The sequence below is a fragment of the Musca autumnalis genome, unplaced genomic scaffold, assembly GCF_047663935.1.
Source record: "Musca autumnalis isolate F117 unplaced genomic scaffold, ASM4766393v1 scaffold_5, whole genome shotgun sequence".
Classification (NCBI taxonomy): Eukaryota; Metazoa; Arthropoda; class Insecta; order Diptera; family Muscidae; genus Musca; species Musca autumnalis.
The window spans coordinates 200,142,799-200,166,267 of NW_027412088.1; the positions used below are offsets into that span (position 1 = coordinate 200,142,799).

General features: G+C 36.7%; 1 protein-coding gene across 38 annotated transcripts; it reads left to right on the top strand.

The window, feature by feature from the left end:
* Positions 1–327: 327 nt before the first annotated feature.
* LOC141387150 (organic cation transporter protein) lies at positions 328–23,087 on the top strand. 38 transcript variants are annotated; one of them, XM_073956346.1, is made up of 13 exons: positions 357–489; positions 1,235–1,348; positions 8,118–8,455; positions 8,817–9,069; positions 18,250–18,356; positions 18,434–19,054; positions 19,230–19,350; positions 19,410–19,503; positions 22,023–22,043; positions 22,140–22,240; positions 22,306–22,386; positions 22,577–22,687; positions 22,761–23,087. In XM_073956346.1, exons 3-13 carry the CDS (start codon positions 8,313–8,315, stop codon positions 22,881–22,883), a joined length of 1,776 nt encoding a protein of 591 aa, XP_073812447.1. In that variant the 5' UTR covers positions 357–489; positions 1,235–1,348; positions 8,118–8,312; the 3' UTR covers positions 22,884–23,087. The 38 variants fall into 38 exon arrangements, with proteins under 38 accessions (XP_073812445.1, XP_073812462.1, XP_073812465.1 ...); XM_073956344.1 differs by lacking the exon at positions 1,235–1,348 and having other exon boundaries at positions 328–489; XM_073956342.1 differs by lacking the exon at positions 1,235–1,348 and having other exon boundaries at positions 344–620; positions 7,702–8,455.
* Positions 23,088–23,469: the final 382 nt, after the last annotated feature.

Sequence of the window (23,469 nt, forward strand, 5' to 3'; positions counted from 1 at the left end):
TTCATAAAGACTTCTTCCTATTGAAAAATTCTATAATAAGAAGTTTTTAAAACGAGGTTTTATATTTAAGGCCTTTAGGGAATTTTTCATCTATAGAAGGATTTATTTTGACGTATACGCAATGGAATTGACGTTTGAAACTCAGTGGTTTTATTAAATCTGGTTATATGCAAACATTCTATAAATGTCTTAAATATTGAAAGTTATTACGGCCCAATGTCCAATCGTTTGTCCATAATCTCTATATTGGCAATAGAGAGCAAGAGAGAGAAATGAACATGTGTTGCTATACATATGTACGTTGCATGTACTGCAATATGGTTGATTGGACATCTTCATAGTTGCCTCTCGATTTTAGTATGGACTTTAAATTAAAGCGATAAGACAAACGCCGCGGAAAAAAGTAAAAAAAGAAATTTTTTAAACACATGAAATCAAAAAATACATAATTCAAAAGTAGCAAAAAATGTCAATGGTCTAAAACGGCGGGTAACAAAAATAAGGGGGAAATATTTCTAAAAAAATAAACGATTATAAAATAAAGTGTTTGCCATGTTAGCCACAAGACAAAGTGGATTTTAGAGAACGATTTTCCTAAAAATGGAAAATGTTACCTTTAAGTATGTCTGTAGATGTACATAAAGTTAAATAACGACAATTTGGAAATAATTTTTCAAACATTTTAAAATAATGACCAAATGAGTTTTTTGTGTTGACCATGGGCTAACATACAAAAATAATAAACAGATGGACGCCGGTTCTCTGTTATTCAGTTTTCCCACGATTATCAAATTGTTGTTATTTATAAACAATGGTTGTTAAATATAGATTGTTAATTACAAAAGAAAGAGTTAACAAAAAGAATATGAACATGTGTAGTGGCCTATGATAATATTTTATACATAGGAAATTTTGGAAATTATCTCAACAAAACGAAAATGTTTTTTAATCATTTTGCATTTAAGACATCACATTTTGTCCAATGCGATTTGTAGTACATGTACATTGTATTGGAGTCAATAAACCCATTGTGTTTCGATTGTCCATTCCATTGCGTATATATCAAATAAATCCTCATAAAGGAGGTTAATAGCCTGTTTATATTATGACTTTTAGCCGGGTTAACCTTATTTATGAGGATTTATTTGACGCACACGCAATGGAATTGGCATTTAAAACCCAATGGGTTTATTAAATCCGGTTATATATAAACGTACTATAACCCGGCAAAAAGTTATAACAGTTCGTTTAATTCATGGCGCAATAATAAAGGAGTAACGCCAAAAAACAGCTGATAATCATACTAGTTGTCAAAATGAGTTATTGTGAAAAAAGTCACACACAAAAGGTAAACAAGCAATTCACTGTAATGCATTAGCTTCGTTCCAGTACTTTTTTAATGGTAAAAGTGTCAAAAGAGAAACCCGTCGAAAATGAGTTCCACATACACAATTTTCCAAAATGTACGGGAACGGAAAAATGGCAGAAACGTCATAAAAACTGGTACAAATGTCAAAGTCGACGTGTCAGCCAATCTAAAGCCGGCAAACATGTTGCAAATTTTTGCTCGCCCAAATTTGTCGTGTAAAAAGTTTCTAAAGAGAAAGCTATTCAGCGCCATTTTTGTTCAAAGAGAAGTGAACATTTGGCAACTTTTTTGGTGTACGGGAACGCATTTCGGGGAAAATGTTCAAAATGTGTTAAATGTGTAAAAACTTTTTAGTTCTGGAACGAAGCTATTATTGTGAACTCATTTCGACGTTTGGTCTGAATTTGAGCAAGTGATGTAACATAATATTGAATTTAGAACCTTATTTATAATACTATACCATAAATAATTGTTTTAGCCAAATGCATAATTTATTTGACAGATAATCAATGAAATTGACAAATAAAATGAACCATTTTATTAAAAATAGTTTAGTGTAAAGGCAGCTTAATATTGTTTCCCCACTGCTTTGAGATCGTCACATCCTACAAAATCCGATACTTAATTTTTCTTTTAAATAATTAACAACCGTTTTAATTGTGATCGACATTAGAATGTTTCATGTCATCCGCAGAATGAATGAAATCTTAATTGGAATGCCTTCACGCAATTGAATGATTTCATTTTAAGTTGCAATTTGTAATTGATTGCAAAATTTGTTTATCGTGCAAAGATGAAGGAATATAAAACAAACTATTCGTTTATTATTGTAAAACTATTAAAATGTATAAGGCGTGAGGAAGCAAAAATTTGAAGTTAAATGAATTAAACAAAAAACATGCAAATGAGGCAAACAAAAACAAACACCATTTGAAGTGTCACTCTAGTATTTATTTGTTTAAATCAGTTTTAAATAAAATTACAAAAAAGATAGTTCACATTTTCTATTCCAGTCAACTGAACATTAGTATAACACTCTTAATGGAGACTTTCAAGGTTCCTTGTAATCTTTTATTAGACGGCTTTATGGTCTTCTATCAGACGACCTCTTGGTCTTTTAATAGAAGACCTTACGTTCGTCACCCTTTCCTCTGGAAAGGGTATATAACAGCACCCTTTCCTCTGGAAAGGGTATATAACAGCACCCTTTCCTCTGGAAAGGGTATATAACAGCACCCTTTCCTCTGGAAAGGGTATATAACAGCACCCTTTCCTCTGGAAAGGGTATATAACAGCACCCTTTCCTCTGGAAAGGGTATATAACAGCACCCTTTCCTCTGGAAAGGGTATATAACAGCACCCTTTCCTCTGGAAAGGGTATATAACAGCACCCTTTCCTCTGGAAAGGGTATATAACAGCACCCTTTCCTCTGGAAAGGGTATATAACAGCACCCTTTCCTCTGGAAAGGGTATATAACAGCACCCTTTCCTCTGGAAAGGGTATATAACAGCACCCTTTCCTCTGGAAAGGGTATATAACAGCACCCTTTCCTCTGGAAAGGGTATATAACAGCACCCTTTCCTCTGGAAAGGGTATATAACAGCACCCTTTCCTCTGGAAAGGGTATATAACAGCACCCTTTCCTCTGGAAAGGGTATATAACAGCACCCTTTCCTCTGGAAAGGGTATATAACAGCACCCTTTCCTCTGGAAAGGGTATATAACAGCACCCTTTCCTCTGGAAAGGGTATATAACAGCACCCTTTCCTCTGGAAAGGGTATATAACAGCACCATTTCCTCTGGAAAGGGTATATAACAGCACCCTTTCCTCTGGAAAGGGTATATAACAGCACCCTTTCCTCTGGAAAGGGTATATAACAGCACCCTTTCCTCTGGAAAGGGTATATAACAGCACCCTTTCCTCTGGAAAGGGTATATAACAGCACCCTTTCCTCTGGAAAGGGTATATAACAGCACCCTTTCCTCTGGAAAGGGTATATAACAGCACCCTTTCCTCTGGAAAGGGTATATAACAGCACCCTTTCCTCTGGAAAGGTTATATAACAGCACCCTTTCCTCTGGAAAGGGTATATAACAGCACCCTTTCCTCTGGAAAGGGTATATAACAGCACCCTTTCCTCTGGAAAGGGTATATAACAGCACCCTTTCCTCTGGAAAGGGTATATAACAGCACCCTTTCCTCTGGAAAGGGTATATAACAGCACCCTTTCCTCTGGAAAGGGTATATAACAGCACCCTTTCCTCTGGAAAGGGTATATAACAGCACCCTTTCCTCTGGAAAGGGTATATAACAGCACCCTTTCCTCTGGAAAGGGTATATAACAGCACCCTTTCCTCTGGAAAGGGTCTATAACAGCACCCTTTCCTTTGGAAAGGGTCTATAACAGCACCCTTTCCTCTGGAAAGGGTATATAACAGCACCCTTTCCTCTGGAAAGGGTCTATAACAGCACCCTTTCCTCTGGAAAGGGTATATAACAGCACCCTTTCCTCTGGAAAGGGTATATAACAGCACCCTTTCCTCTGGAAAGGGTCTATAACAGCACCCTTTCCTCTGGAAAGGGTCTATAACAGCACCATTTCCTCTGGAAAGGGTCTATAACAGCACCCTTTCCCCTGGAAAGGGTACATAACAGCACCCTTTCCTCTGGAAATGTTCTTTAACTGCAGCCTTTCCTCTGGAAATGTTCTTTAACTGCAGCCTTTCCTCTGTAAAGCGTCTATAACAGCACCCTTTCCTCTGTAGAGGGTCTATAGCAGCAGCCTTTCCTCTGGAAAGGGTCCATAACATTCAACAGCACCCTTTCCTCTGGAAAGGACATATAATAGCACCCGTTCCTTTGGAAAATGTTTATAACAGCAGACCTTCCTCTGGAAAGGGTCTATAGTAGGTAGCTCCCTTTCCTCTGGAAAGGGTCTATAGTAGCTCCCTTTCTTCTGGAAAGGGCCTTTATCTGCACCCTTTTCTCTGGAAAGGGTCTATAACAGCACTATTTCCTATGGGAAGGGTCTATAGTAGCACCCTTTCCTGTGGAAAGGGCCTTTATTTGCACTCCTTTCCTCTCGAAAGGGCCTTTATTTGCACTCCTTTCGCTGGAAAGGGTCTATAACAGCAGCCTTTTCTCAGAAAAGGGACTATAGCAGCACCCTTTCCTCTTTACCTTACCTTTAATCTGGAAAGGCTCAATAATAGTACCCTTACCTCTGGAAAGGGTTTATAGTAGCACCCTTTCCTCTGGAAAGTGTCTTTTCTCTGGAATTTCCTCTGGAAAGGGTCTATAGTAGCAGCCTTTCCTTTGGAAAGGGTTTATAAAAGATCTATAGCAGCACCCTTTCCTCTGGAAAGGATCTATAGTAGCACCCTTTCCTCTGGAAAGGATCTATAGTAGCACCCTTTCCTCTGGAAAGGATCTATAGTAGCACCCTTTCCTCTGGAAAGGATCTATAGTAGCACCCTTTCCTCTGGAAAGGATCTATAGTAGCACCCTTTCCTCTGGAAAGGATCTATAGTAGCACCCTTTCCTCTGGAAAGGATCTATAGTAGCACCCTTTCCTCTGGAAAGGATCTATAGTAGCACCCTTTCCTCTGGAAAGGATCTATAGTAGCACCCTTTCCTCTGGAAAGGATCTATAGTAGCACCCTTTCCTCTGGAAAGGATCTATAGTAGCACCCTTTCCTCTGGAAAGGATCTATAGTAGCACCCTTTCCTCTGGAAAGGATCTATAGTAGCACCCTTTCCTCTGGAAAGGATCTATAGTAGCACCCTTTCCTCTGGAAAGGATCTATAGTAGCACCCTTTCCTCTGGAAAGGATCTATAGTAGCACCCTTTCCTCTGGAAAGGATCTATAGTAGCACCCTTTCCTCTGGAAAGGATCTATAGTAGCACCCTTTCCTCTGGAAAGGATCTATAGTAGCACCCTTTCCTCTGGAAAGGATCTATAGTAGCACCCTTTCCTCTGGAAAGGATCTATAGTAGCACCCTTTCCTCTGGAAAGGATCTATAGTAGCACCCTTTCCTCTGGAAAGGATCTATAGTAGCACCCTTTCCTCTGGAAAGGATCTATAGTAGCACCCTTTCCTCTGGAAAGGATCTATAGTAGCACCCTTTCCTCTGGAAAGGATCTATAGTAGCACCCTTTCCTCTGGAAAGGATCTATAGTAGCACCCTTTCCTCTGGAAAGGATCTATAGTAGCACCCTTTCCTCTGGAAAGGATCTATAGTAGCACCCTTTCCTCTGGAAAGGATCTATAGTAGCACCCTTTCCTCTGGAAAGGATCTATAGTAGCACCCTTTCCTCTGGAAAGGATCTATAGTAGCACCCTTTCCTCTGGAAAGGATCTATAGTAGCACCCTTTCCTCTGGAAAGGATCTATAGTAGCACCCTTTCCTCTGGAAAGGATCTATAGTAGCACCCTTTCCTCTGGAAAGGATCTATAGTAGCACCCTTTCCTCTGGAAAGGATCTATGGTAGCACCCTTTCCTCTGGAAAGGATCTATAGTAGCAACCTTTCCTCTGGAAAGGATCTATAGTAGCACCCTTTCCTCTGGAAAGGATCTATAGTAGCACCCTTTCCTCTGGAAAGGATCTATAGTAGCACCCTTTCCTCTGGAAAGGATCCACAGTAGCACCCTTTCCTCTGGAAAGGATCTATAGTAGCACTCTTTCCTCTGGAAAGGATCTATAGTAGCACCCTTTCCTCTGGAAAGGATCTATAGTAGCATCCTTTCCTCTGAAAAGGATATATAGTAGCACCCTTTCCTCTGGAAAGGATCTATAACAGCACCCTTTCCTCTGGAAGGGGTCTATAAAAGCACCCTTTCCTCTGGAAGGGGTCTATAAAAGCACCCTTTCCTCTGGAAAGGGTCTATAGTAGACCCTTTCCTTTGGAAAGGTTTTAAATAGCACCCTTTCCTCTGGAATGGGTCTATAAGGGGTCCCAAAAAAGCACTCTTTTCTCTGGAAAGTGTCTATAGTAGCGATATGGTCCTAGAAGAATATCAGTTTTTTTTTATAAAAATACATATATGCTAATCTTTTGTATAAAGCTTTGATTCTATTTGTCATGTTCTTTTTTCCCAATTACAAAAATACCTCCATAACAAAACAGGATATACAGATTTAATGGTACCTCTGATACATTGATGTCAACGCCTGCACGTTGTTGTAACAACATTGAATAACGAACTCAAATGAGAGCTATGTCAGTCATTGTTTAACAAAGGGGCATTACTCTCCCATCAATTATCTCTCATTTATTTTGGACACCAATGCTCTGATATCAGGCTATTGTACGGTGGCGTAAAACACAACAAATGAATTCTCTATTTCTCTATGATGGCCGATTGACTGCCCAAACAATTCTATCTTATTCGTATTTGTTTGGATTTTCATAGATAAAACCACAGTTTATACAGTTGGCCATTCAGCCCAAACTAGTTAGCCCTGACTATTTAGTTTGCTGTCAAATACATAAAATACAAAGGAAATCAAATCACAATAATGAACAATCTATTATGTTTGTTGTCAAATGTTGTTAACAGAACTCTGAATGGCCAACTGTATAAACTGTGGATAAAACAATAACAAATCAAATATCAATCTTAAATAGTGGTCGGTTTGGGTATTATTTTTTAATTTGGTCCGATGGTCGGCCCAAATTCATTTTGGTTCGTTTTCATGCTAATAGTTAGAAAAATATTTTACAAAATATCAATTTTTATCTTTGAAATGTATTTTTCATTATAACACCTACCTACCACCGAGGTTCATAATAACTTGGTGGCAACGGAAACTTAAGATACATTTCGTAGTCGACATTTCTTTATGTATTTAAATTAATTCACATTGTGTCGATGTTGTTCTTCGAGTATTCTATAGCTTTGAAGTAATCGACGTACATTTATGAAAATCTTTTGATTTTAAATCTGGTTTAAAAGCCAGGGTGGCTGATAACTTTAATATATCCCTAAAATAAATGTTTACCAATTAAAAGGTAAGATATCATATAGTCGGATGAATTGCTCAATAAAAATGTAAATACATTTTAATAAGACTCGATCTCAGGAAATTAATTTTAAAGTATTTTTTGTTTAAAATACAGTCCTGTGTTATGTTTTGCTATTTTTAAGCATAATAAACTGTATTTAAAAGAATATATGTATATGTTTTGTTTGCATTTTAAATGTTGGGACGTTTTTTAAAAAATGTTTGCTCTGAAATTTTTTTTCGAACGGCAACACTGATAATCGCGTAGAACAGTCTCTCTCTAATATTCTTATTGATCTCTCTCAGTGTTTTTCTTTTAGTTACCCCTTAACACCCACCACACTATGTGACAGGTGTAAATATTTTGCATTGATAGATCAATTAATAAATAAGTGGGAGAGTCAATACATTCCTGAGAGAGAAGACTAGGCAAAATGCATTGCTCATACGTCGCCTCTGACATTAATCATACGTCACATTTGTTGCTGTTGCTTCGAGTATTTGCTGGTTGTCAGTCGTTTTGTTGGCGGCATTAAAAACTAAAAGACGAACGGCACCGGCAGCACGTTACGGAAATAGAAACGAACGATTCTAGACAGACAATCAGTCAACAATTAAACATCCAATAGAATGCTACATTTTTGGAGAGCATCTCCCACAATAGCAATAATAATAATAAATTTAAAAATATAAATACGGTTTTTTGTTGTTGTTTGGAATTTCCCCCTAAACGAAGCCGATGGATATGAATGTGGTGTAAAGTGTTGCATTAAAATAATTAAATATCAAATAAAAGTGATAACAAAATTCAACTTATAAAGTGTTAACAAGCGGAAAAAATGTCAATAATAACGACAGCAACAACAACAGAACTGTGAACAAGATTGTATCCGTCATAAAAGTGCTGTAATTATAGAAGTTATTCCTTAAAATGGATTTCGATCAAGTTTTAGAAGAAATTGGCGAATTTGGCCGTTATCAAAAGACAAATTATCTGCTGATATGTTTACCGGTTATGTTTGCGGCAGCCAATAGCCTTTCATATGTTTTTACAGCTGGTACACCGGCATACAGGTGGGTAGTGGTTTTATTTTCTCACTGTAAACGGATATAGGGAAAATATTTAGGGAAAAGAAATTGGAAATAAAAATAAAAACTGAGTGAACTATGAACCTGAAAGAAAATAGGGACAATATAGGCGCGAGTTATGAAATTCAATAATAGAACTGTTCCTTTACTTTTTAAATGTTCCTAAAAAATGTTTGAAAACAATTTCTTGCCAAATTTGTCTGTGTCTGACTCCTATATTAATGACAACTTTTGGGGTTTTGGTCAATGCGTAATGGTCCTTCTTCCACATATCCGTTTCAATTTTCTTTCTATGTGTAAAATTTCATTTCAAATTATTATTTTCAATAAAATAACTCTCTTAAAGGTGCCTCATACCAGAGTGTGAAAATGAAACAGGGGATTTGGAATTATTTCCCACCTGGATCAAGAATGCCACACCAGGTGATACGGATAAAAATGGCGCATTTACACCGAAAACATGTTATCGCTATAGCAGAAATGAAACATTTCAAGAATCCTTGCCATCTGAAACATGTCCTGGTGAGTTGTTTGAAAAAGTCGAACAGCGTTGCAGTTCTTGGGTATTCGACAGCGAGGAATATACCATAGTTCAAGAGGTAAGTAAAATCGATGGTCAGTTAGGGAAAATTTGCGAGTGAAAAAAGTCGAACAAAAAAGTATAACTAGTGCTCCTTTGCTTTGTCTAAACATAAGGTTGACCGGATGGATAGCGGTCATTTTTTTTTTTTTTTTTTTTTGTAAAATTAGTGACCTACTGAAAATTGGGACATAATTTTGCCTTTTTCATAAGACAAAATACAAAAAACGACACATGGCATTTTTATTTAATAAAAGTGGACACCTATTTGGTATTTCGGGTTCTTAATGAAAATCGGACGCTTTGGACAGATCGAAGGCTACCATAATGGTCAATTTGGTGTCTCTGAAACACATTCTTATTTATTCCCAATCTTTTCTTTAGTGGCAAAACTAACTAAAAACCCCGAATTGGGCGCCACATTAAAACTTTTTTCAAAATAAAATTAATTCGGCTTTTAGGCATCGAAGCAGAGTACGTAAAAATACTTTAAATAACATTTCCATTCGTTTCGTTTCGTATTTTCCATAGGAACAATACAAAACGAAACATAACCCTCGTTGGCCGAGCTCGCTGTTTAGTTTTGTTTTGTTTACATTCGTGAGTACGAACAAAACGAAAAGCGAAAAGTACTCAACTCCACAAGAGCAGATAGAAAACGGAATAGTACTAAACACATGTGAATAAATCAAAAACGTTTGGTGGTTGATAAAATTCACTGTGGTATGCTGATTGGTGGTTGATATATTTCACTGTGGTATGCTGATGCTCTCTTATAGGGTTGTTAAGAAATCACATGTGTGTGTGTCTGAGTGTGTCATTGACAATACGCACCGCAAACGTTTCCCAAAAATACTTCTTGTTTCGGTGGTGAATGAAACAACTCGGCAAAGCATAACCGAAGTTACATTTCCGCAATCGTACGGTTTCCATCTTTTTACATTGAAAAGTTTGTGTTTTTGTTTTGGTTGTGAGAATGAAACGATTCAGAGAAGCTGAAAAGTTTGTGGCTTTGTGTGATTGGTACGGGAATCGTTTTGTTTGTTTCCATCCATTGCATCGAAGGCTTTGGGCAGATCGAAGGCTATTCACAAGTTTTTCTTTAGTAAAGAAACTGACAAAAATCAAATAAAAAAACAAGTAAAAAAGCAGTAAGTTCGACCGGGCCGAACTTTTCATACCCTCCACCATAAAATATTCTGAACTAAAATGGAATAATTAGTTTTTATTCCTGTTCCCAACTTTAAGTGGGTACGTTAAAATGTCAGATAATGTACATAAAATGCTTCATTCGGGAGACCCTTTTTATGGTGCCTATATCTAACTATGTATGTTGACAATTTTTGGTGTGCTAGAAATTGGGAGGTACCGTTATATAGGTGTTATGTTGACAGTTTTTGAGCCTTTTGGGTCTATCTTGTATTGCCACTAAACTTGAGTTGCGTTGTCAGTTGTCTGCGCGACTGAGACGAAATGTTGTACCATTAATGTCAACTCAACTGGGTGGTCGATAAACATGTTATCGATCAGTGTTTTTTCAAACTTGTGACCTCTATTCGTAAAAAAAACATTTCAAAAATAATTGCGCTTTGGATAACTCTTTTGTGTATTCTGGACAATATTTTAATGGGTCTATCTTGTATTGCCACTAAACTTGAGTTGCGTTGTCAGTTGTCTGCGCGACTGAGACGAAATGTTGTACCATTAATGTCAACTCAACTGGGTGGTCGATAAACATGTTATCGATCAGTGTTTTTTCAAACTTGTGACCTCTATTCACCAAAAAAAAAAAACATTTTAAAAATAATTGCGCTTTAGATAACTCTTTTGTGTATTCTGGACAATATTTTAATATTTTGGCTGAGTTTTCGAGCAAATTTGGAAAACAACCCAAGATTGGAATATAACCTGCCCATTGAATCTTCGGATCGTCAAGTTTTATTTTCTGTCCCAAAAAATGATAATTTCGGTGGAATTATTTTTTGATGATGAAGAAAATGTACAGGACATTGCATATATTAGAAGAAATTTGAGGGACAAGTCGAATCCATGGGAATTGCCATCTGCACTGTAAGCTGATGATCATGTGGAAAGATCTGTATAATCAGTAAATTATTTCAGGTTTAAGGCGTGTTTTCGATTGCCAAAGGATCCTGTAGTTTACGTTGTGGAAACGTTAAAGGATGACTTCAAAGTAAGTTACAGATCAACAGCAATACCCCCACTTTTAAAAGTGTGCGCAGCGTTGCGATTCTTTGCGGACGGAAGTTTCCAAAAGTCCCATGGCAATGATTTCAACAATTGCATGGCTCAATCTACATTGTCGAGAGTATTGAAGGAAATTGTCCACTCGATAGAGGACAAATTTTGTGTTTCGAAGTTAACAGAGGAGGAAAAAAGGCAAAATAAAAACCATTTTTATTCAAAAACGAAATTCCCTGGTGTAGTTGGCTATATAGATGGAGCACATGTGCACATTATGGGTCCAAAGGAGGATGTTCGTCATTTGTACTTAAACTGAACCTACTGTATTTGTCACCAAATTCATTTGCAAAAGATTTGCTGCTGTCCGCTCCAAGGGCGATAGATTCACTTATTGTGATGGACCACCACCAGCGTCGTTGAAGTTTATTTTATTTTGAGGCATTTTCTTTTTCAACTTTGCTTTAAAGTGAATCCAGGCTCTGCCACTCTTCAGGTGTTCGTGTTGGAAGTTCATGGCTGTTTAAACTGTCCGAAATGGACCTCCACGCTTCATCCGCTGTGGCTTTGGTTTCACCAAAACTCCCGAACTCCTCGGGCTAAGTTTGGATTTTCACTCAGTTTATCAATTAATATTTCGAACTGTTGCTTTGTCGTTATTTTCACCCTATTGATACACAAAATTAATTAATGATGCAAAGAATCAATAATTGTTAACAAAATGTTTATTTTTCATTCTATTTTACTTCTTGTTTCTTCAAAAATGTTCACTGCAACTGAAAATTGGTGGTTGCTGAAAACCAGCCGCTTCGTCAACTGAGATTCGCAACTTCAGTTGAGAGTTGCCATACGTGGATCAATTTTGACAACTGACAACGCCACTCAACGATAATTGTTATCGATGATCGACCCCTTTAATGTCAAATAACTCCTAATTCGGTTAAAAATTTTAGCTAGAATCCTCAAAATACCGAAAATCGGTAATATTATAACTAATTCGGTCTCGAAATGTGACTTAAAACGTCAAAATACCTGAAATCGGGCGGTAACGTTATATGGGGGCTATTCCAAAACATGGACCTATGTCCACAACTTTTGTTATATAAGTTTATTGATACTTAAGAACCCAAAATGTCAAATTATAGCTAAATCGGTCTGAAAATGTAACTAAAAACGTCAAAATACCATTAATCAGCGGGCGGTTTTTGGGGCTATACCAAAACGTGGACCTATGTCCACAAGTTTTATTATATAAGTTTACTGACATTTAAGAACCCTAAATGTCAAATTATAGCTACATCGGTCCGAAAATGTAGATAAAAACGTCGAAATGCCGTAAATCGGGGGTACCGTTCTATGGGGGCTATACCAAAACGTGGACCTATCTCCACAACTTTTGTTATATAAGTTTATTGATACTTAAGAACCCAAAATGTCAAATTATAGCTAAATCGGTCTGAAAATGTAACTAAAAACGTCAAAATACCATTAATCAGCGGGCACCGTTATATGGGGGCTATACCAAAACGTGGACCTATGTCCACAAGTTTTATTATATAAGTTTACTGACATTTAAGAACCCTAAATGTCAAATTATAGCTACATCGGTCCGAAAATGTAGCTAAAAACGTCAAAATACCGTAAATCGGGGGGTACCGTTATATGGGGGCTCTACCAAAACGTGGACCTATGTCCACAACTTTTGCTATATAAGTTTATTGACATTTAAGAACCCTAACTGTCAAATTATAGCTACATCGGTCTGAAAATGTACCTAAAAACGTCAAAATACCGTAAATCGGGGGGTACCGTTATATGGGGGCTATACCAAAACTTCGACCGATATAGCCCATCTTCGAACTTGATCTTCCGACGGCTAAAAAATGGTATTCTCCAATTTTCAGCGAAATCGGTCAACAAATGCGACCTGTATGTTGCGAACGGACGGACATGCATAAATCGACTTAGAAAGTGATTCTATGTATATCCCTAGAAGGAACTATGGGTCTATCTTGCTTCCTTTTGTATGTTACATACAAATGCACTAACACATAATACCCCTTACCACATAGTGGTGTAGGGTATAAAAACAACATTTTTTTTAATAAAATTAGTTCGTTTTTTAGGCCACCTAATGAATATCGAACGCCTTGGACAGATCAAAGGCTACCATTATACTCCATCGTAGCGTTATGTGTTTTGATGTAGCCCCTATAGACCGGTACATCCCGATTTTTGGTATTGTGAAGGTCTTACTTGGAACAAAAATGCACTTTTATCACCAAGTGTCCTTGCACCGCACGTTTTTACATGAACCCGCTGAAGATTTTTACAAGAATCTGCGCGGCTAGGATGCATTCCGTTTTGCTTCCTCAGCACGCCTTTTGTATTAAAATTAATACTTTAGGGGTCGATCATCGATAACAATTATCGTTGAGTGGCGTTGTCAAAATTGATCCACGTATGGCAACTCTCAACTGAAGTTGCGAATCTCAGTTGACGAAGCGGCTGTTTTTCAGCAACCACCAATTTTCAGTTGCAGTGAACATTTTCGAAGAAACAAGAAGTAAAATAGAAGGAAAAAATAAACATTTTGTTAACAAATATTGATTCTTTGCATAATTAATTAATTTTGTGTATCAATATGGTGAAAATAACGACAAAGCAGCAGTTCGAAATATTAATTGATAAACTGAGTGAAAATCCAAACTTAGCCCGAGGAGTTCGGGAGTTTTGGTGAAACCAAAGCCACAGCGGATGAAGCGTGGAGGTCCATTGCGGACAGTTTAAACAGCCATGAACCTCGAACACGAACACCTGAAGAGTGGCAGAGTCTGGATTCACTTTAAAGCAAAGTTGAAAAAGAAAATGCCTCAAAACAGTAGGTTCAGTTTAAGTACAAATGACGAACATCCTCCATCTATATAGCCAACTACACCAGGGAATTTCGTTTTTGATTAAAAATGGTTTTTAATTTGTCTTTTTTCCTCCTCTGTCAACTTCGAAACGATACAATTTTGGCACAATTTGTCCTCTATCAAGTGGACAACTTCCTGCAATACTCTCGACAATGTAGATTGAGCCATGCAATTGTTGAAATCATTGCCATGGGACTTTTGGAAACTTCCATCCTCCAAGAATCGCAACGCTGCGCACACTTTTAAAAGTGGGGGTATTGCTGTTGATCTGTAACTTACTTTGAAGTCATCCTTTAACGTTTCCACAACGTAAACTACGGCATCATTTGGCAATCGAAAATACGCCTTAAACCTGAAATAATTTACTGATTATACAGATCTTTCCACATGATCATCAGCTTACAGTGCAGATGGCAATTCCAATGGATTCGACTTGTCCCTTTTAATAGATGCAATATCCTGTACATTTTCTTCATCATCAAAAAATAATTTCACCGAACTTATCATTTTTGGGACAAATAAAACTTGACGATCCGAAGATTCAATGGGCAGGTTATATTCCAATCTTGGGTTGTTTTCCAAATTTGCTCGAAAACTCAGCCAAAATATTAAAATATTGTCCAGAATACACAAAAGAGTTATCCAAAGCGCAATTATTTTTATTTTTTATTTATTTATTTTTTTTTTTTTGGCGAATAGAGGTCACAAGTTTGAAAAAACACTGATCGATAACATGTTTATCGACCACCCAGTTGAGTTGACATTAATGGTACAACATTTCGTCTCAGTCGCGCAGACAACTGACAACGCAACTCAAGTTTAGTGGCAATACAAGATAGACCCATTAGAATGTGTTTTGACACAGTCTTAAGATGCAGTGCCATCTGAATGGCTATTCCATGGCTCTGCCGGTACTGCATTAAAACAGGTAGTGAAATCATGATTTCACATTTCACTATTTCTAATTTGTGTATTTTACCCAGTAAAATAATACCCTTTTAAGCGTCAAACAAAAGTTTTTAATTCCTAGAGCCCACAGTTGGGCGCCACAATTCAAGTTTTTTTTTATTGAAGACTTGTGAACGTTATCGGCTATGAAATTTGTCCCTGAAAGTGATGAAGATCGAAAGTCACGGCACAGTGGTCGGACTAGTTGATAAAATGTAGGTCACGTGTCATTGTGCTAAATGTGGAATCGCGATGCACTGATTGATATAATAGTTTGTTTTTTTTTTTTAATTGTGTGATAGAATTTAGGTAACAAATACTGCAAAATTATTTCACAGCATCGGATTTGGCGCCATTTTTATATTTTTAATGTTAAGTGAATGTTTGAAGGATGGCAGTGAGTCTAAAAGCCGCTAGACTTCTACACTATTGAGAGAAAACACCTCGTTGGGCGCCATTTCTTCAAAACTGTACAAAATGGCAAAAAAGACTTATAGTAAGTTTAGATTTATAAATCCATTCGATTTTAAATGTCAATTCCATAGCGAATATGTCAAATAAAACCTAGTTATACGTCCACGTGATGTTATGGAAAAATTTCTTAAAATTATAAATTTAATGCTATTAGTTTCTGCCCATTTACCTTCAATCTGTTCAACATTAAATAATTAAGCATAGCATTATTCATTTTTTATATGTAAATACAAAATATGAGTTTTTGTTTGAAATTCGTTCTGTTGTGGATGGAAATTGCAGTCGGAAATTAGTGAAAGTTGCTTTAGATCTCAATTTGTCAAACAGTTAAATTACTGTTATTTTTCTTTTATTATTGGATCCGGGTAAATTAAAAGCATTAATTTGTCAAGCGTTTAAAAAAAATATTTAAAACATTTAGTCAATATGAATTAAATGAGATCAAACATGGATGTTAAGGCATAAACAATTTATTTTCATCTGCCGTTGTTAAGTACAGAAACAGTTATATACGGCTTGATTTACACTGGTATCTAAAACAGGTGTTTTGGGAATTTTAATCATTTTGCTCAAAACTGTTGCATGTAAATGAAATTTGTTGACTGAAGCCTGGTTTCAACAAAAATTAGGAATTCCCATCTCAGTTTAAGAATAATAATACCTTATTACTGCCACCGTGGTGCAATGGTATGCACATCCGCATTGCATGCTGAAGGTCGTGGGATCGGTTCCTCGGCCAGGCAACATCAAAAAATTTCAAGGGTGGCAAAATACCCCTCAGTAATGTTGGCGACATTACCTGAGTATTTCAGCCATGTAAAACTTCTCTACAAGTGGTGTCTTAGGACACGCCGTTCGGACTCGGCGATAAAATGTAGGTCCCATATGTCCATATTTACATTAGGCCATTGTCAGTTTGTAGCGGCAATTGTCAGTTTGTAGGTGAGAGAGGGTGTTGAGAGGCATAGGGTTACCATATGCCTCATCTCTCTCTCCATCAAACTGACAATTGCCGCAAGGAAAATTGCCTAATGTAAATATGGACTAACATTGAGCTAATATGAATCGGGTTGCACTCATTGATATGTGAGAAGAGTCTCCCAGATCCCGTATGGGATGTTTGTGAAACAATTATATTAATACCTTATTTACACTGCCAATTTAAATAAATGTTTTATCCAAATATTTCATTTGATGGATATTCAGTGGAATTGACAACTTAAACGGCGCGTTTCAGTAAAACCAGTTTGGTGTAAATGCTGCTTAACTTTTCTGTCATTAACTCTCATCTCTATTTTACAACAATAATCAGTAAAACTTTATTTAAACTGTCAACTTAACTAAATGTTTTAGCAAACTACGTCATTTATTTTACAGATGTTCAATGGAATTGACAACTTAAATGATGCGTTTCAGTAAAACTAGTTTGGTGTTAATGCGGCTTAACTCTTGTGTCATTCTTGTAGTTCGTTTAGATTTACGAAATCTACTCGAATAAATCCTCGTGATTTCAATGTATTTTATTTGACGTATAAGTTATGTAATTGACATTTGAAATCCAGTGGATTTCATAAACCCAAATGTACTTTACTGTTATTATAATTTGTCTGTTCCAGAAGTGCAAGAATCTTCTATGTCCATATTTACATTAGGCAATTTTCCTTGCGGCAATTGTCAGTTTGTCGGTAAGAGAGGGTGTTGAGAGGCAAAGGGTTACCATATGACTCACCTCTCTCTCCTACAAACTGACAATTGCCGCAAGCAAAATCGCCTAATGTAAATATGGACTAATTTTTATTATTATTCCGATAACATAAAGGAAAAATTAGCTCTGTTCCTTTACGTGCAAGAATCTTCAAGTTTTACCACTTTTTACTCGAAAAGCGTTCCTTTACTTCAGACACCATACAATTCATATGGGAGCAAGTTTACAACATTTACTACTTTTGCCAGTTTTACCATTTCCAAAAGTAAAGGAAAAGACCAATTATTATCGCAGTAAAAATTAGTAGATTCTTGCAGGTTTTGCAACCAGAGCTGGCAACCCTGGTGCATAAATCCTCTAATACTAAGGCCATGTTTATATTATAGCCTTTTGCAGGCTTAACCTTCTTAATGAGGATTCATTTGAGGTATACGCAGAGGAATTGACATTTGTAACCTAGTGGGTTTGTTAAATCCGGTTAGTACGTTTAGTTTAGTTTACATTTAGTTTACATTTACGAAATTCATTCGATTTCAACTGTCAATTCCATTACGAATATGTCAAATGAAAACTCATCTGAAATCCATTGGATTTAATTTGGAAATGGAATTGACAGTTGAAATCGAGTGGATTTCGTAAATGTAAACTTAGTATAACAGCAGCTTTTTGATGCGTTAACCTCCTGTATCAAGACTTTATTGACTGAATCCATCATTCCCATGCTCTTCTCTTATAGTACGTTTAGACTAAATCCAGTGATTTTAAGCTGTCATTTTCATACAATATTTGTCAAATAAATCGAGATAATGCAATAATCATCGTATACGTAAATATATGTAAATCCTCATAATGAAGGTTAACCCGGCAAAAAGCTTTGATGCAAACGGCGTTTTAGCATCTCTCTTATTTATGTTGTAATGAAATAAGGCATTTTTGTTTCTTTTTGTTTCAGTGGGAATTAACCTGCAAGGAGAATGCCTGGAAATTGGCTTTTGTGGGAACGATGCACTTTGCGGGGCTAGTTTGTGGCACAGCTGTGTCAGGTTACTTTGCAGATCGGTAAATCTTGGAATTATTCATCTTTATTTCATTTATTACTCACGTTTCTATTCCCTCTCTCTCTCTCTACCAAACAGCTTTGGTCGCAAAATAATCTTCATAATTTGCATAATGTTCATGGCTGTAACGGGTATAGCCCAGGGATTAGCATGGGATTATAACAGTTTTCTAATATTTGCCTTTTTGAATGCGGTCGGCACTTCCGGTGTCTATCCCTTGGCATTTATAATCGGTGTGGAAATGGTGGGGCCGAGAAAACGTGAAATGTCTTCAATAGTCCTCAATTATTTCTATGCTGTCGGCGAGGCTTTAGTGGGTCTAGCCGCTTGGCTACTACACGATTGGCAATTACTGCAATATGCTCTATCCGTACCGCCGTTATTCTTTTTGGCCTACTATTGGTTTGTACCTGAATCCGTGAGATGGCTCATTGCTCGTAATAAACGTGAAAGTGCTGGAAAAATTATACGCAAAGCTGCCGAGGTTAATAAAAAGGAATTATCGACGGCATTATTGGATAACTTTAAATCTACAACGCCTTTGGATCCCACCAAATGTTATGGCGAAGACGTAGGGGAAGAAGAAATGCACAGTAAGGAGAGTTTGGAAAGTGAAAAATCGGAAATATGGTTATCTGTTAAGGAGGTGTTCAAATCGAAAACGTTGATCTTTCGTTATACAATTATGTTGTATATTTGGTAAGTGTTACGATGGGAGAATATCAGCCCGATCATGAATGTAAACTCCCCGTGAGTTTTCTCTTTCTGTCGTTGAAACTTAATGGAGAGAGTGAGACAACTCACGTGGAGTTGATATTCATGATCGGGCTGTATTATAAGAAGTTCTTAATTTATTGTTGTTTTTATTTTTTAGGGCCATAAATGCGGTGGTGTATTATGGCCTCTCTCTAAATTCGACAAATCTCAGTGGCAATAAGTACTTAAATTTTGCCTTGGTTTGTCTCGTAGAAATTCCAGGTTATTCTTTAGCTTGGGTAAGTTTTGTGGAATAATTTATTTGAATTATTTTTCTGATTTTGTTTTTTTTTTTTAGTTTTCCTTGCGCAAATTTGGCCGCCGTTTTTCCTTATCCGGTTCATTATTCCTTTGTGCTGTTACATGTGTAGCAGGAGGTTATATAACACAAGGTAGGTTTTCATGAGGAACAAAATAAACCCCAAACCATGTGACATAGAACATATAGGTTATAAAAGTGTAATATAATTAACTGTTATAAATACATATGGGAAATTTAACTTATTTATAACATAACAGAATAACTGAATCTGTTCTAAAAAGTAGAATTCATTAGTATTACAGTCAAAAATTATAACTGTTATACATTTAGAAAAGTAGAATATTCAGTATGTATTAATTATTAAAGTTTTATATGGAGATAATTGAATAGAATATGCGATTTTGATGGTATAACAGTTTTATAATTAAACTATCATAAAACAAACATAGGTTATTAGAACAATAAGAAAATCAATAACTAACTGTTATACAACAAATAGAGCAATTTCCACTGCATTTTTACCATAACATACACTTTAAATTTTTATAAAATGACCGTAAGGACCTTCTATAGAATAGAAGACCTCTGGAGTGGTCTTCTATAGAAAAGAAGACCTCTGGAGGGGTCTTCTATAGAAAAGAAGACCTCTGGAGGGTTCTTCTATAGAAAAGAAGACCTCTGGAAGGGTTTTCTATAGAATAGTAGACCCCTGTAGGAGTCTTCTTTGGAATAGAAGACCTCTGGAGGGGTCTTCTATAGAAAAGAAGACCTCTGGAGGGGTCTTCTATAGAATAGAAGACCTCTGGAGGGGTCTTCTATAGAATAGAAGTCCTACGTGGAGGTCTGCTCTATAGTAGAAGACCTCAGTAGGGGTCTTCTCCATACGGGTCTTCTATAGAGTAGAAAACTTCCGTACAGGTCTTCTAAAGAATAGAAGATTTCCGTAGTGGTCTTCTATTGAATATAAGACTTCCGTAGTGTCTTCTACAGAATAGAAGGCTTTCGCAGGGTCTTCTATAGAATAGAAGACCTCCGTAGGGGCCTTCTATAGAACAGAAGACCTCCGTAGGTGGTCTTCTACAGAATAGTAGACCCCTGTAGGAGTCTTCTTTGGAATAGAAGACCTTTGTAGGGGTCTTCTATAGAATAGTAGGGGGTCTTGTATAGAAAAGAGGGGTCTTCTATAGAATAGAAGACCTCTGGAGGGGTCTTCTATAGAATAGAAGACCTCTGGAGGGGTCTTCTATAGAATAGAAGACCTCTGGAGGGGTCTTCTATAGAATAGAAGACCTCTGGAGGGGTCTTCTATAGAATAGAAGACCTCCGTACAGGTCTTCTATAGAATAGAAGACTTCCGTAGTGGTCTTCTATTGAATATAAGACTTCCGTAGTGTCTTCTACAGAATAGAAGGCTTTCGCAGGGTCTTCTATTGAATATAAGACTTCCGTAGGGTCTTCTACCGAATAGAAGGCTTTCGCAGGGTCTTCTATAGAATAGAAGACCTCCGTAGGGGCCTTCTATAGAACAGAAGACCTCCGTAGGTGGTCTTCTACAGAATAGTAGACCCCTGTAGGAGTCTTCTTTGGAATAGAAGACCTTTGTAGGGGTCTTCTATAGAATAGAAGGGGGTCTTCTATAGAAAAGAGGGGTCTTCTATAGAATAGAAGACCTCTGGAGGGGTCTTCTATAGAATAGAAGGCCTCTGGAGGGGTCTTCTATAGAATAGAAGACCTCTGGAGGGGTCTTCTATAGAATAGAAGACCTCTGGAGGGGTCTTCTATAGAATAGAAGACCTCTGGAGGGGTGTTCTATAGAATAGAAGACCTCTGGAGGGGTCTTCTATAGAATAGAAGACCTCTGGAGGGGTCTTCTATAGAATAGATGACCTCTGGAGGGGTGTTCTATAGAATAGAAGACCTCTGGAGGGGTCTTCTACAGAATAGAAGACCTCTAGAGGGGTCTTCTATAGAATAGAAGACCTCTAGAGGGGTCTTCTATAGAATAGAAGACCTCTGGAGGGGTCTTCTATAGAATAGAAGACCTCTGGAGGGGTCTTCTATAGAGTAGAACACCTCCGAAGGGGTCTTCTATAGAATAAAACGCCTCCGTAGGGGTCTTCTATAGAGTAGAAGACATCCGAAGGGATCTTCTATACAGTAGAGCACCTCCGTAGGGGTCTTCTATAGAATAGAAGACCTCTGGAGGGGTTTTCTATAGAGTAGAAGACCTCCGTAGGGGTCTTCTATAGAGTAGAAGACCTCTGGAGGGGTCTTCTATAGAATAGAAGACCTCTGGAGGGGTCTTCTATAGAATAGATAAATGATAAAGATAGATAAATGACCTTTGAGGTGTCTTCTATAGAATAGAAGACCTCTGTAATGGTTTTCTATAGATTTGAAGGTCTCTGTAGAGGTCTTCTATAGGACAGAAGGCCTCTGTAAGGGTCTTATATAGAACAGAAGAGGTCCGAATGGACAAAATTATTGTAATTTACGTTAATGATTTTTAGTACACTTCTCTACAACTTTTATTATACAAATTGAATTAAAATGTAATAACAATAGTTTATTTTAATTTATTTCAATTTTATTCCCCTTCTTCTTTATACACTAACCTACAAAAATGCATTTATGGCAAAATTTTTCTAGTTCAACGGAACTTGGAAGAACGTAAAATAATTATACATAATTACTACTTATTTATTATATAAAAACATTTAATTGACATAAAAAACATTTTTATTGACATAAAATCCCTAATTTTAGGTTCAACATGGGCCATTGTTACGCTATTTCTTATTGGAAAGCTGGGTATAACATCATCATTTGCTGTTGTCTATGCCTATACGGCGGAAATGATGCCAACGGTAAGAGATACCGAATGGTAAAGTGTTACAAATTTAATATAAAATTATAAAATTTTCATTTGTAGGTTATACGCAGTGGTGGTGTAGGTGTTATGTCCACCTTTGCCCGCTTTGGTGCCATGCTGGCACCATTTGTACCTCTATTGGTAGGTTTTTCTTCATTTATATGGGTCCAGATTTATGTTAGGCAGTTTTCCTTAGGGAATTTTTCGAACCCTTTATCCGTCAGCATCCCCTCTCCACGGCAAACTGACAATTACCTCAGGGAACATTGTCTTACATAAATCTGTATGGTCTGATTTTAATGACCGTATATTGCATAATTGTCTCTTCTAGGGTACCTATTATGAAGCCTTGCCTTTATTACTATTTGGTGGTGCCTCATTGACAGCTGGTTTATTGGGTTTACTGTTGCCTGAAACATTCCAAAAGAAATTACCAGATACGGTATGGCATCTTAAGCATACATATTTGTACAAAGCTTTTCGAAATCTGTTTTCTTTGTCTGGCTTATTTGCAGGTTGCTGAAGCAAAACAGTTGGGAAAATCCAAACCCAAACATCATGTGCATGATGAGTCATTGCCCCCAGCTGCTGCTGCTGTCACAAATGTTACCTGCAATATGGATTCATCTATTACATAACAACCTGTTTTATTTAATTCTACAAACATAGACAAATATTTTATACAAATGTACATACATACATGTAATGTTACAGGTCCCACCCAAAGCTATTGGATGAGGATAACTCATCTATGATAAGGTTTTACTATTTTAAATTTATATTTTCATATTTTCTAATCAATAATGTGCACAAATTAAATGGTGATGTTTTAAAATAAGAAACTTTGAAGACTTTTGGGTATCATGTAAGTTTCCTTTAGAATAGGCCTGCTCACACAAATACAAATACATTTTGTTATTGTGTTGGTTTTGAAATACACAAATTTCAATGTTTTCATGTTGCCTCCGTAGACTGTGAGAAATATTGTACAAGTTTTTTTTTTATTTTATGTTTCAAAATTTAAAGTAGAAAAATTATTTTATTTTGACCAAATATGACTGTTGATGTTGTAATTTGTTGCGCCAAAGTGCGCTGACGAACCAAACACTGTAATAATTTTCGACAAATAAAAATTCGTATTCAATATCTTCATTCATTTTTTCAGTGTACGCATATAAATTCATAGACAAAATCGAAAACAGAACCTTCCTCATTGAATGTTCA